The sequence below is a fragment of the Myxine glutinosa genome, chromosome 2, assembly GCF_964187855.1.
Source record: "Myxine glutinosa chromosome 2, kmMyxGlut1.1, whole genome shotgun sequence".
Lineage (NCBI taxonomy): Eukaryota > Metazoa > Chordata > Myxini > Myxiniformes > Myxinidae > Myxine > Myxine glutinosa.
Genome location: NC_136262.1, coordinates 137,665,278 through 137,681,280, shown reverse-complemented (window position 1 = coordinate 137,681,280; position 16,003 = coordinate 137,665,278). Strand labels below are relative to the sequence as shown.

At 39.8% G+C, this 16,003-nt stretch overlaps 1 protein-coding gene across 1 annotated transcript in view; it reads left to right on the top strand.

Moving 5' to 3' along the window:
- The window catches only part of KTI12 (KTI12 chromatin associated homolog), a 111,220-nt gene that overhangs the window by 44,297 nt on the left and 50,920 nt on the right, over nucleotides 1-16,003 (top strand). The window contains exon 3 of the mRNA XM_068107059.2: nucleotides 6,295-6,347. Within this exon, the coding sequence (XP_067963160.1) occupies nucleotides 6,295-6,347 (53 nt within the window). The remainder of the gene's footprint in view (nucleotides 1-6,294; nucleotides 6,348-16,003) is intronic.

Sequence of the window (16,003 nt, the reverse complement as noted above, 5' to 3'; positions counted from 1 at the left end):
AAGTTTCAGAAGTAAATGCTTTGTACGTCGAGGTAATATGTTCCTAATTTCAGCAACGTCCGTTTCCACATTCTTGAGTTTTATTTGGAAAGCCCTCAAATTCTCGTTGGTGTCTTGTCCGTCGGTCCATCCGCTGTGGAAGCATTAAATTTTAATGGAACAAATTCAATATGCTTCACGTTATTCCAATTGACCATTTATTGAATAAACACACGTGCGGAGAAGTTTGCTTGCTTAAACCAAGTTTGCCTCTGAAACGGTAAGATTCAGTTCTTATTTTATACAAAATGCTCCAATGTATGTTTACAAAGCCCCCTGGTTAAATCAGCACAGAGAGCATCTTCACCACTATTGTTCTCAGTTGAATAACGAGCCATAAAATGTGATTCATGATTGGGCAAGCCAAGCAAAAGAAGTCCATTTATGGGCATCGTGGTCAAAAGATCAATGTGTTTACAAGGTAATTCTGTGGTGGGTACCAGTTGCTGTTACAGCGAGAACAAAGCTTATCTGTTTTACTCAAACAGATGTATTTACACAATAGGAACGAATGTTCGATTTGCTCTATTAAGCAAAGAGTTTTATTTGCACAGCAGAAACACAAGTTATTTAATTTTACTTTCAAGCAAACAGATTAATTCATAATTTCTAGTTTTCCACTCCACCCATCAATATTTCTGGAAACCACCCTGCCACGCTGCCATTTTCACATGTGAGCATTAATTTAATTTAATTTTACCCACACCGACCATAATGTGTTGGCGCTCATATCTTCAGATTAAGATACATAATCCTCCTTAAGAGGATTAAGTGGTCAGGTTTGATAACACTGCACTAAGAACCGCTTCCGGTTCCTCGGGCGAGTGAAGCGTACTTCAAGCTCTCCACGGCATCAAAGTTTAAGTATTTTCCCATTCTTGTCTTTGTCAAATTTCCACTGGTTATTTTACTGTGTACGTGTTATTGTGTGTTTCTAGTTAGTATTGGTTTGTAATTCGTACAAACTTGTGTGTAATTAATCGTTTTCTGGGTCGTACCTCGTGCGCGGCCTGGTAACTTGAGGCTTCCCTCCCCCCGTCAGTGTTTTGTCAATTTAAGTTCTTTCCTTCGCTGTATTACTTGTTTCTTTTATTTTATTTTCTCCCCCTCACCTCACCTCCCTAGACAAAGAATTCTATATTGATTCTTTCTCTCCTCCCGGACACGTGCTTGTTCGCTCTCCTCCTCGTCTCGACTTGTGCCCCGCCCCCTGTATCTCGTTTTTCTTCCGCCTCTGCTCCTTCTTTCTCAAATCCACGTTCTCGCTTGGAGACTTTTCCCAGATTGTTTTTCATGGTTTTCATGGTTCTGTTTGGATATTGTTGGAATATGTTTAAACCGCAGCCGTGATGCTGACGCCGCCCCCCCCCCCCCCCCCCCCCCAGAATTTCCATGTTTTAAACGTTTCCCAGTGTGTACCCTGGTCAGAATAGGTACACCATATCCCTGCGTGTCGTAAGAGACGACTAAGAGGGTTGGCGTCAGGAAGGGCATCCGGCCATAAAAACATTGCCTCAAAAGGAGAACCATGACAATTACAACTACATATGGGCAGGGTGCAGCCCGAAGAGGAGATCGGTTTCTGAGGTTTGGGGCATGGAATGTAGGGACAATGACAGGGAGATCAGGAGAAGTGGTGGAAGTATTCGTCAGAAGAAGAGTGGACATATGTTGTGTGCAAGAGACGAGATGGAAGGGAAGTGGTGTGAGAATGGTGAAGGGTAGGCAGGGACAGAAATACAAGTTTGTGTGGCAAGGGTGCCCGGAGGGCGTGACCAGAGGGTGTGACCAGAGGGTGTTGGTGTCCTGTTTTCTGAGGAGTTTGTAGACAGTGTGGTGAGTGTGACGAGAGTGAGTGATAGGTTGATGATGGTGAAAATTATGATTGGAAAGCTCTTGGTGAACGTCATCTCGGGATATGCTCCGCAGGTTGGTCGAAGCGATGAAGAGAAGGACAAGTTCTGGTGTGCGATAGAGAAGCTGATGGAAAACGTGAAAGATGAGGAAGTTGTTGTGGTGGGAGGAGACCTGAATGGACATGTGGGAAGGAGTATGGATGGTTTTGAGGGAGTTCATGGGGGTTACGGATATGGTGTGAGAAATGGAGAAGGTGAAAGGATTTTGGAGTTTGCTGATGGAGCTGATTTGTTGATTTGTAATACTCAGTTCCAGAAAGAGGATAATAAGCTTGTTACATACACGTCAGGTGGGTCGACGACAACCGTTGACTACCTGATGGTGCGTAGGCGAGATAGGGGGCACCTCCGGGACACAAAGGTGATCCCGGGGGAGGAGGCTGTTTCACAGCACCACTTGGTTGTCTGCGACATAAGGGTGAAAGGTGCGAGGAGAGCTCGGCGGGTGAAGTACCAACCGAGAATGAAGGTGTGGAGGTTGAAAGAGGTGACAGTAAGGGAGGCATTAAAAGAGAGGCTGAGTAGGGTAGAGGATGATGTGGTTGAGCTTGAAAGTTGTTGGATGTCAATGAAAGCTAGTCTGTTGGGAGCCGTTGGTGAGGTATGTGGATGGACAAAAGGACCACCGAGGCACTCGGAAACATGGTGGTGGGATGATGAAGTTGGAAAGAGGATTGACGAGAAGAGGAAGAAGTTCAAGGAGTGGCAGAAGGCGAAGGGTACGGGAGCAGAAACAGCAGAGCATGAAAGTTATAAGGCAGCCAGGAAGGCTGCAAAGAAAGAGGTAGCAAAGGCGCAGGAGGCATGTTGGAAAATGTTCGGAGAACGCTTGGATTCGGAAGAGGGTCAGAAAGCAGTATTCAGGATTGCAAAGCACATAGCGAAAGAGAGGTGTGATGTGATGGGGGTGAGTTGCCTGAAGGATGAAGTGGGACAAATCGTTGTCGACCCAGATGGAATTAAAGGAAGATGGAAAAGATATATGGAAATGCTGTTGAATACAGAGAATGAATGGGATGGCAACATAGAGAGTAACCCAGTTTTAGGACCGGCAGAGAAGATAACTGAGAAGGAAGTTGAGGAAGCGATAAAAGCAATGAAGAGTGGAAAAGCGGGAGGGCCGACGGGAGTTATGGGAGATATGTTGAAGGCAGCAGCAAGTTGGGGTGTGAAGAGAATGACAGAGATCTGTAATCTGGTGGTGAAAGAAGGCCGCATTCCAGTGGATTGGGAACTGAGTACCCTCGTCCCTCTATACAAGGGGAAAGGTGACCCTCTGGAGTGTGGCTCGTACCGAGCGATAAAGTTATTGAAGCATGGAATGAAGGTATTGGAAAGGGTGTTGGAGAGGAGGATAAGGAAGAAAGTGAAGATCGACGAAATGCAGTTTGGATTTATGCCAGGAAGAGGAACGACAGATGCGCATTTCATTGTGAGGCAGTTGCAGGAGAAGAGGAAGAAGTTGTTTTTTGGGTTTGTTGATCTGGATAAAAGCATTCCATAGGGTTCCACGCAAAGTATTGACATGGGCATTGAGGAAGTTAGGAGTGGAGGAATGGTTGATCAGAGTAGTGATGGCAATGTACAAAAGAGCGTGCACAGCTGTAACGACGAAGGACGGGAACAGTGGTGAGTTTGAGGTGAAGGTGGGAGTGCATCAGGGGTCGGTACTAAGTCCACTACTATTTGTAGCTGTGATGGAGGTGCTGGCTCAGAACGTAAAGGAGGGTTTACCATGGGAGTTGTTATATGCAGATGATCTGGTGTTTATTACGGAAAGTATGGATGGACTGAAGGAAAAGATGAACAAGTGGAAGGAATGTATGGAGACAAAAGGTCTGAAGGTGAATATCGGAAAGACGAAGGTGATGGCAAGTGGTAAAGCATGTGGTGAGGTGGAAAAAACTGCGAAGTGGCCGTGTGCTGTGTGCAGGAAGGGTGTCGGAGTGAACTCCATTCAATGTACAATGTGCGCTGAGTGGGTTCATCAAAAATGTAGTGGTCTGAGAGGGTCATTTACCAGTGTGGCAGCGACATTCAAATGTAAGGTGTGCACAGAGGGAGCTGCAGATGGAGGAAATGTTGAGTTGGATCTTGGAGACGGCGTGAAGCTGGAAGGTGTGAAAACATTTTGCTACCTCGGAGACATGCTGAATGGAGAAGGTGGATCAGACTCGGCAACGGTTGCTCGAGTGAGATGTGCATGGAAGAAGTTTCGGGAACTGAGTGGCGTGCTGATGAGGAGGAGAGTGTCGCTGAAGTTGAAGGGAAAGGTGTATGCTGCATGTGTGAGAAGTGTTATGATTTATGGGAGCGAGACATGGGTAATGAACGTAGAGCAGCAACGAAGGCTGGAAAGGGTGGAAATGCGAATGGTTCGATGGATGTGCGGAGTAATGTTGAGAGAGAGGAAGACAAATGATGAATTTCTACCCCCACTAATTCACCCCAGATCCACCTTGTTTGAAATTCCAACTTCTTTCCTGGAAGTCCTGGCAGTGTCCATATGCTTTATACCTCTCCCACCCCCACCCTTCCCATGCCTCCCCCCCAAAGCCCTCTCCCTCCCACAGTTCTCTCGGTGTCTCCATGTCTCTCGGTCCCTGCTCACATATGTTGTGTTTGTGTCCTTCCCCCTCTCTCCCCATCTCGTCTACCGCTCCCGATGTTATTTGTTTTATGTGTCTGTTTGTCTTTCTGTGTGATTAATGTTCGCTCTTTCACGAGCCTCGATCTTGTATACAAAAAAAAAAAAAAAAAAAATTGCGAAAGATGATGGGAATATTGCCTGTGATTGATGCTGTGAAGAGGAACAGGTTGAGATGGTTTGGTCATGTGTTGAGGAAGGATGAAAGTGACTGGTTGAGAAGAGTGATGGAAATTAATGTAGAAGGAAGTAGAGGACGGGGAAGACCGAGAAAGACTTGGCTAAAGATGGTGGAAGAAGAAATGCGGGCAAGGGGGTTAACAAGGAGAGATGCAGAAAATAGGGCAAAATGGAGAAGATTGTCATGGGGACCGCAAGGCTAACCCCCGCTCTAGCAGGGAAAATGGCCTTAAAATGCATGTTGTTGTTGTTGCTCATATCTTAAGAGCTTTGCATTGAAACGAGCTGAAACTTGGAATATACATCGGCCAATAGGTCTAGTTAATGGCTTTCAAATCAAATTCAAAATCTGTGTTAAGGGGGTTTACGAGATAGGGGTTTTTGCCACCCCCCCCCCCCCCCCCCATCCCCTCCCCTACACACACAATTCTGATGAAACTTGCCTTCACCTTTCATCACCCATCATGTACTTAAGTTTGTTAATGGCATTAAAAAAAATTGGGTTCTCATGGGGTTCTATGGAATGGGGTTTCCCCCCAAAATAGGTATTTGCTTTCTTCTCAGATACTATACATGTAGTTCCGATGGAACTTGCCCACAATGTTCCGTTCATCACTCGTGTTGTACCAAAGTTTGTTCCCGGCATTTGAAAAACTAGGGCATGCCCGTACTATATGTAAGCTAGGACGTGCCCGTACGTGGGTGCCCGTTCCTTGCCAAAAAAAAAAAAAAAAAAAAATTTGTGTAGGGGTGTGTGTGTGTAAACATCCTAGGGCGTGCCCGTACGTGGGTGCAAAAAAACATGCGTGCAAACAACAACAACAAAAAAAAACTTTGAAACCACGTGGCAGTAACGACCATAGAACCCCCCCCCCCCCCCTCTATTTACATGAATGGTTTGGTCCATTCGCAACGACCACAGAACCCCCCCCCTCTATTTACATGCAATGGTTTGGTCCAAAGCGAACGGCTTGCAGTGTTTGGTAAAGAAATCGCCATAGCTCGGTAACTACTTCTCCGATTAATATGAAACCTTGAAAAGGCACATCCTCGGGTCCCCAGCAATATACCTGGCAAGTTTAAAGTATATCGGACCGGTAGTTGTCGAGAAACAGCGGTCACAGACAAACATACACACATACACACATACACACATACACACATACAAACACACAGAGATTAATGGAATTATAGATAGATGAGGCCCTATGGAGGGCCTAATAATCGGGGTCCAAGGAGGTATACGTGGGGAGAGGAAAAAAGGTGTTGCCCCCTAAAATAGTTTTTGTTTGCTTGTTTGTTTGTTTAAAGTCATGATTATGTTAGTCTGATTCCACATGCTGACCTGTGTTCTCGCAACCATTGAAATTGGTTTAAAATACCTTTAGTCAGTGCAGTATACTGCTTTGTTCTACCAGGTGAGTGCCAGGTGTATTGCCCCTTTGTTTAATTTTTTATTCTATTGTCCTGCTGTTTGATTGTAATTTAACAATTTTATCTATGCACTTGCAGAAAAATCAACAAGGAAAATGTGGTCATCCTTGATTCATCGAATTACATAAAAGGTACGTAATGAGTTCAGGTTTCACAAAAGTGAAAGTCCACGGTATTATGGATATTTTCCACTGCATGAGCTTTGAGGTGTGCTTGGCATTTTTTAGTAACATCAGAAGTAGATGTATACGGTAGGTTCCAGGCCAGGCTACCCTCCCCACCTTTCCCATCCTCCCCACCCTCACCACATTCCCCACATTCCCCCCTTGACCCCAAACCGAAACTGCCGCAACTCAAAAACAGGAAGTGACTCACCACAAACCGGAAGTGACCAATTAATTACTTTTTCCCCAATGTTCTCGATTTTCCAAATTTTCAGATTTCACAATTTTCAAAAAAAAAAAAATTGATTTTCCAAAATTTCTGATTTGTCAGATTTCACGATTTTCTCGAATTTCCCAAAATTTCCAAAATTTCCGATTTTCACAAAAATAATTATAAAAATAAAAAATTGATTTTTGGTTTAACAGGATGAGAATTATAATACAAATGAATAACTTTAATGAAAAAATAGATAGTATTAACATTGATAATGAAATAATTAATAAATTTAACATGGAATTTGATGTACTTCATGGAAAATTAAATAGGATAAAAGATTTAATTGTAACTTATAATGAAACGTCAGTTGATATTAAAACAAATATTGCAAATATTGAACAAACATTATATATAAAAAAAATAACCACATTTAGAGGCCATTTTTCCCCGCGAAGCGGGGGTTGGCCTTTTTCGGGGACCGTGGTTGTTGTTGTTTTTCGGTCCCCTTTTTGAAGCAATGTTATATGGCCGGATGCCCTTCCTGCCGCCAACCCTTTTTGTCGCCTTTTACGACAAGCAGGGAATTACCAGTGAACTGGTACTCAATTTGCCGACCTCGGAAGGATGACGGGCTGAGTCAACCCCCCTGGCGTTAATTCAGCGATCGACCGGGATTCGAACCCAGGATCCTGGGATCCTAAGCTGGCACCCTAGCCGCTAGCCCAACACCAGGCTTGAACTCTGTAAATTGAACAAACATTACAGAATATTAATCAGGATAAAATGTTCTACATTGTGAGAACACGATTATTGATACATGAATATAAATCAATTTTATCTAAACCATTATCACCGATGAATACACATAATCCAATCTTTAAAAAGAAAGTATCTATTATAAATGAGGTTTTAAATATTGTTAAAGAAATAATAAGGTAAAAATTGTGGAATATACCCATTTTATATGAAATTAAACCTATCACTAATATTACTTGTACATTTTGTAAAAATCAAAACTTATCTGATTTTGAAATAACTAACACAAATATTAAAACATGTTTGTGGTGTAATAACCAACAATTAAGTTTCAACACTAATATGACATGATGATTATAAGAGAGTAAATATAATAGGAAAAAATATTTACAATAGAGTTTCTCATTTTCAAAAATGTATTACTCAATGTCAAGGTAAACAATATTGTAAAATACCAGAAAAGGTTCATAACGATCTGAATGAAAAGTTTAAAGCATATAGACTTTTGATCAACCATGAAGACGAGGTTATAAAATATTCCAATATCACGAAAACTCATATCACCATGTTTCTAAAAGAATTAAAATATACTAAACATTATGGTAATACAGCAATACCCCGTTTTGCGCCATTTCGACCTACGTCAAATCCGACTTCATGCGACTTCTTGAGTAAATTTCAGTTCAGCGAACGTCATTATGTGCGACTTTACATCACTCCTACATCATAATAGGAGGACGTGAAAAAAATTCATTTTTCCTTAAAAATATATTTAAAATAAATAAAATAATACATAAAAATTAATAATAAAAGAAGCTAAAAAAACAATTTAAAATACAATAAAAAGCACATTAAAAATATCAAAAAATGTACGTACAGTATACATACGCGTAGCTGCTGGTTCTCATTCAAAACAAAGGCGATGCCATATGCATTTTGTCCTGTGCTGCAGTCGCGTGCTTGCTTTGCCTTTCGCTGTTATTTTTGTGATTATTCCTTTACTGTGTCTGTGTTAGCCATGGGTCCTAAGAAGGATAGTGCTCGTGTTTCCAAGCGTAATGTGGTTACAATGGAAGATAAGTTAAATCTGATTAAAAGGTGTGAAAAAGGTGAAAAAGTGTCGGTGATAGCGCATGCCTTTGGGCTGCCACGGTCGACGGTATCGACCATCATTCATGATAGGGAACGTATTCTCGCATATGTCACTGAAAAAGCGCCGTCGGCGAAGACTGCTGTCATGAATGTGAAGAGGGGTCAGATTTTCGACGAGATGGAGAGACTCCTTTCGTTGTGGATCGAACGCCAGACCCATGAACGCATACCAACGAGCCAGCTGCTGATACAGGAGAAGGCGAAGTCTTTGTTCCAGGATCTTTTGAAGAAGTACCCGGAGGATAAGGACACAACCTTCGCTGCAAGCTCTGGATGGTTTGCACGCTTTAAACGGCGCTTCAGCTTGCACAATGCCAACATTCAGGGCGAAGCCGCAGCTGCCGACACCGTAGCCACCGAGGAATTTCCTGCCACATTGAAGAAGATCATTGAGGACGAGGGATTCTTGCCCGAGCAGATCTTCAACGTCGACGAAACGTGCCTTTTTTGGAAGAGGATGCCCGACAGATCCTTTATCTTGAAGGAGGAGAAGACCATGCCAGGCTACAAAGTCGCGAAGGAGCGGCTAACGCTAATGCTTGGGGTTAATTGCACAGCCAACTTCAAGCTGAAGCCGCTCTTGGTGTATCATGCGGCGAACCCCCGGGCACTTAAGAACATCCCGAAGGCGTGTCTTCCCGTCATTTGGATGAATAATATGAAGGCATGGGTAACCGTCATAATTTTTGAAGAATGGTTCATCAATGATTTCATCCCAGCTGTCGAGAGAAGAAAATTCAATTTAAATTGCTGCTGATTTTGGACAATGCACCTGGCCATCCCACTAACTTCGGTGATTTCGACCCCAATGTGAAGGTGGTGTACTTGCCACCCAACACCACATCGCTCATCCAGCCTATGGACCAGGGTGTGATGGCACTTTTTAAGCCCTACTATCTCCGCCGCACTCTTCGTCAGGCTGTCGATGCAACGTCGGAGGAGGAAGGCATCAACATCCGGCAGTTTTGGAAAAACTATAACATCTACCAGGCAGTGCTTAACATCAATGCTGCATGGTTGGAGGTTACGCAGTCAGCGATGAATGGGGTGTGAAAGCGTTTGTTCCCCCACCTTGTTAATGATTTCACGGGGTTTGATGCGCCAGTCAAGGCTGTGTCTAAAAACTTGGTTTCCCGCAGCGCTGACCTTGAGATGGAGTTGGAGGAGGAGGATTTCGACGGTTTGATCGAGGCAGACAAGCAGCCTTTAACGAATGAGGGCTTAATGGCGTTAAAGGAAGAGCACCGCGAAGAGGATGAGCTTCCAGAACCAGAGCCAAGGAAATTCACCATAGCCGAAATGCAGAAAGGTTTTTATCACTTCTCCAAGTGTCTTGCAATATTTGAGGCACAAGACCCAAACGCCGAGCGTTTCGCAAAAATGATGAATGGCACCAGTGACCTTTTTCTCCCGTATAGGACCATCTTAACTGAGAAGAAAAAGCGCACAATTCAAGGTACTTTGGATCAGTCCCTACTTGATGTCGAGAAACGCAAGGCCTCTACTAGTTTTGATGAGTCGCTGAAGAAGCCCCGCATATAGTGTTCATTACTCTTTAAAAAATATGGCTAAAATGTGTTTTTTGTGTTCAGAAGAGACGTCAAGTTTATGGTGAATAACATAATTTTATTAATTTTATTTATTATTCTTTACAAATTCATTTATTAATTGTGTTCATTACTCATTTAAAAAATATGACTAAAATGTGTTTTTAGTGTTCTTTAAGGTTTCGCGATAGTTATATACTTTCGCGAGTTATTTACTCTAGTTTTACGGTGTTTGTCTTAATTTCAAGGCATTACGCCCGGTTTACGTCAAAAACCGAGTTACGTCACGGCTTATGGAACCAATTAATGACGTAGGCCGGGGTATTGCTGTATTAATCTAATATATGTAACATTAACCAAGAAGAAATTGGATGATATTTCTCATTTAGAACAAGCGCTAATTTCTGATTTTAAAACTTTATTAAAACTATACTATGAAAAACATGGTAAAGATAAGGCTGAAGCACTAGATAGAAAAAAAATTCTGAACATGCAATATTTATTATTTCAGTTATTGCATAAACATAATCATAAATGTAATCTTGAAGATTTTACTGGTTTAAAAACAATTGAGCATAAACAATTTCATGATAAGATTTGTCATAACTTATTTAACACATTGGGGTGAACATTTACACCAACATTTTAATTTTATTCATTTTATGTTGTGAAAAAAAATTGATTTTTAGTTTAAAGAACTTTCTCTTATATAAAATGAACAATATGAGGACATATAAAAAGCGGGTCACAACATATTGTAATGTTTGTGATCGCGATTATAAAAACAATTATAAACAACACCTTCAATCCAACAAACACAAAGCCAAACTTTCACAGATGATGGCTCCACTTGAACAAGAAAAACCAAAAACATGGTATTGTGATGTTTGTAAACGTGATTATAAAAGTGAACATAAAAGACATCTTAAATCCCTAAAACACACACTCAAACTTTTACATATGGTAGCTCCACCCGAACGAGAAACAAAATATTGCCATGTTTGTGATAAGTCAGTCTTGAAGAGGAGCTTTCCTACTCATCTTAAATCACAAAAACACATAAAGTTGTTGGGGTACACGATTAAGGACTCTGATGGAGCATTTAATGGCCATATTAAAATAAGGATGACAATACATGTAAAAAAATAAGATGTTAGCCTTCCAACAGATATTTAATAAACGTAAAAGGAAACCAAAGAAGCTATGGACCGACGAGGAGACGGAGTTCTACAACAGCATATTTATGAACTTTCTTAAAGAGCAGGGCATTACATTATACAGTACATTTAATGAAGGAAAAGCAGTTGTTATTGAGCGTTTTAATCGCACTTTGAAAGAGAGGCTGTATAAAAAATTCACACAAGTCGGTTCTCAACAATGTGTATCGGAAATTCAGGATATTGTTGATAATTATAACAATGTGGTACATTCATGTACTAAAGAAAAACCGTCGGAAACAGTTACAAAATTAGAATATGAAAAGAAGGGTAATTTGATAAAACCAAAGTTCAAAGTTGGCGATGTTGTAAGAATATACAGAGGGAAAAGTCATTTTGAGAAGGGTTATACAAAGAGATGGACTAATGAACTTTTTAAAATCGTTGAGGTAACGGATACAGTACCTTGGACTTATAAGTTATATGATTTACATGGAGAAGAAATCTTGGGGTCATTTTATTCACAAGAGTTACAAAAGACAAAACTTGGGAAATAAATTCTTTTAAAAAATTGATCTTTAGTATAAAGAAACATTGCGTTATTAAAATAAGCAATGCTTTTTTACGCTCGATCAAAACATTCAAACAAGTTTAAAGCCCTGTTTGAATTGCTATATAATAACATGAATACCGTTTGTTTCACGATAACTACCGAAGGTTTACATCTTGAAACGCATACGACGCAAAACATATTGATCAAAGTTATATTACCCCGCGATTGTTTCGAGGAATATTATTACAACCATACGGATATGCTTCACATTGGACTTGGATTACACATAAAACGGTTTTTCAAATGTTTCAAAAGTAAAGCAGAGCTCGTTTTTAAAATGGAAACACCCCTTGAATTTATCGTTTATGTGAAGTCGTTGGTCGATAATTCTAGCATGTGGCTTGGGATTAATATAGAATCTGTTCAAAATATAATTCCCGTAAATATTCAAATGTATCAAACGGTTCCAACCCCTATTTCACCATCAAGTTTTAAATCACTTTGTCAATCATTTAAAACGCCAACCATCGAAATAAAATGTCGTAATAATACTCTTTCTTTTATTTTTGAGATGGCACATATGGTAAAAAAGATTGTTTCTTTCATGAATTCAGAAACAGAAATAGAGGAGGATGAGGAGTGACTAACTAATAAATCAGATTATCACGGTTATTTTATATCAGAACAATTTACGCGTATTGGGAAACTTGGTTCTATTTCGAGTAATCCTATTGCAATTCATTCAGAAATGAATGAGAATAATATCCCCAAACCATTATTTTTATGTTGTAAGGGCGTTATCGGCACGGTAAAAATGTTTATTGACCCAATTGAAGATAATTAATAATTTTTTATATTAAAATGGCAATACAAGAAAACTACTTAAGGAGAATTTTAATTTTTGTATTCAAGGATACTTGCAAGAAAAGGGAGCAACATTTTTAATTCCTTATGTATTGGAACATAAACAGGGAAAGTTTGTAATTAAGGATTGGCCATATACAGATATTGAAAAACCCACAACTAGAGACCTGCTTAAAATATTAAATAAAAATGAACTTCTCAAAGTTATGAAATATAAAAGTCTTTTAGAAGATGTCAACAAATCCTATTGGTACCCTATTGTGAGAAAAATAATTATAAATACAAGAATAGCTCAAAATCCAGATGAATATATGTATAATGTGCCCTGGGAAGATGCTCTAAGGGTAAAAAGGGATGAGGAAGAGAGGGAGAAGGAGGAAAAGGATAAGGAGGAGAAGGAGGAAAAGGACAAGGACAAGGAGAAATGGAAGATGATGAAGGAGGACTTGGAGAAGATAAAGGAGGAAACAAGAGTAGCAGGGGTAACAGAGGAAGAGGAGGAAGTAGAGGCAACAAAGGAAGGGGCAGCAAAAGTATGGGCTGAAGCAGTTAAAGCAAGAGCAGGAGACAGCAAAGGAAAAATGGGAAGCAATAAGAGCAAGGAGAGCAAGGGAAATAAGGGAAGCAAAAGCAAGGGAAGAGGGAAGCAGAAGCAAGGGAAGAGGAGAAGAGGGTGGCAAGGTCAACAAAGGAAGAGGAGGAAGTAGAGACAACAATAGAAGAGGTGGTAAGGGCAGCAAGGGATGAGGAGTGAATACATAGAATTGGTAAAAACTAATTTGAAATTGTTTAATTTCAAATTAAATAACCATTTATGTTTTTGAAATATACATGAGATTAATACTATGACAGGTAATACCATTACCCATTCCCACCACCAAATCTGATTGTATTCCCCGACTTTGTATAGTTATATGATTGTCTGGACTCTTTGTCATACAAACCATCGCTATGCTGCCATATAAGTTTTTACTTCCTAACTCATGTATTAGCTGACTACTAATTGTGTTTCCACATACCGCATTATGGTCACCAACGGGGTAATATTCTTCTTTACGGGACCAAATAAAATCTTGTAGTTCTTCCAAGTTTATTGAAAAGAACCAATTATACCCCCAAATCAGGCATATCATACCCACATTTATCAATTACCATATTAATAATATCCCCCGCTTTATAAAGTTTGATTGAAAGTGGCGCGTTAAATTTAATACGAAAAGGGGTATGGTCTGGAGAGCCGGGCGTTGTGACTGTAAATTCTACTTGTTTGTCATAACGTGCTGTTTTCTCTTGGGATATATATTGTACTACATCACCTAATCTCACCAAGTCGTTTTTACCTGCGGGACTCGAATAATTGATGAATTTATAACTATTTTTCATATTAAGATTTTTAGTTATATCATATTTCTGTCGTTCAACCTGTGCCTTTGTATAATAATTTGATAAATCAACAGTCATCTCTTGAGATCCCCTAAAGATAGAACCGTCTTTTCCAACGTAGGTCATTTTAAATAAGAGTAAAAATAATATCAGATAAACTTTCATCATTGTTGAGGTGAAATAATACGTACAAACATAATTGCCCACAACATTTGGAATTTACTTATTGGACTTGAAATGTTTGAAAACCGCCATGCTGCAGGAATTATTTTACTTCAAGAGGCGGTGGAAGCCCATAACTATCAAAATAGTATTTACCCCCGCCATTATGAATGCAAGTCCAATGTGACCCATTCCCACTATTATGTTCCAAATTCATTATAATATTCTTTGTATTTTTAGGCAACTTTGGTAATTCATCCCTCATACAAATACTTACGTTATTGAGGTTTAACTGTTTACGATATTTACCGAGTTCTATATTTTACTTTGTATTCTTTCCAAAATGTTTAAACCACTCCTCCATTTTATTTTCAAAAATAAATTTTCTTTTTATTTAGGAGAAAGATATAATCCATTACCCCTTTTAGTTAGTTTTACACCCGCCTGTGCGATAGAAGAAAGCATATCTCCGACTAACGATCTCGCCCTATTAGGCAGACTTTCAAGCCTTTCAGCAAAATCTACCATTATCCCACTTCCACTAGCTTCTTTCTCCAACGCCTTGTTATGTCTTTCCAATTCTTTTTGGGCTGCTAATTGAGCTTTCCTTTCGTTCACGGCTTTTACCGCTGCTGAAATACCACCCGTCGCCGCCCCCGCTGCACCTACAGCACCGGCAATTAAGGGGATTAGGGCTAGAAGCGGAAGAAATCCTCCTATTTCCTTTCGTGAATATTTCTTCAACATAGGTTTTGACATTTTGAAACGAAGTGAACCGGCACTATTTAGTTTTTCCTCCTGTACTTATGTGAGGAAAACACTAATTCTCATATCTCCCTTTCTTTGAATTGTACGAACATTAATCGTACAAGGTTTTTGATTTTGGATACAAGGTTGATAGTTTATCACAATTGATTTGATTAATATATACGTCAGTTGTTACTTTACTCATTTTATTTATGAAAAGATTTTTTTTTCCTAGTTATTACTTATGTGATATTGGTCATAACACCATTATCCGTATTGATCTGTAGTTCTGTTTCTTCCAAGAGTAAACAATATGCATCAACTTCTTCATTCTCTTCTCTTTCGATGTATAGGGAAGTATCCACTCTATTGGACCTTATAGTTTCCTTTTGAGCGCTTAGGTCAATCGCATAGATTGTATATATGTCTTTAAATGCAACCATATCCAAAATGGGCTCTTGATTACCGTTGCTTTCACACACCTTTTGGTAAGACTTACAGGCTTCAGCATAATCATTGCTTTTCCAATTAATTTCCAATCTATCTCGAGGATAAAATGTACCATCTCGAAAAACTCGAAGTTGTTTTACGGTAGCATTATCACACAACGTGTTATTGTTATCAGTAGCAGTACCTCCATCGGGTTTCTTAAAAATAAGCCATAGGTACCGAGGCTTTCCTTCCAGAACACCTAAATTCCAAGTATAGGTAGTGTGTTCCAATTTGACATGTTGGCATCTTCTTTTCAGGTAGGATACATTTAGCGGGGTCTTTGTGTTAAGCCTTCTATTCAACATCTCTTCCGTTTTAAGACTAGGAGTATATTATATTCACTAATATACCAACACAGATCATTAACAACAAATTTGTTAGCACCGAAAGCATTAGCCTCCCCAAAAACCAATCTGTTTTCATTAGTATTCCTTCGGAGTTGAAATCTAATTTTAAGGCCATACAGAACTTTATCATAATCACAAAATCCAAATATACCTTCAAGGTGCACAGCTACGGCAAAACTATTCACTGGTTTTGTCTCATCATTATACATTCCCTTCCTTTGTTTATAGCCCGGGTTATCGACCTTT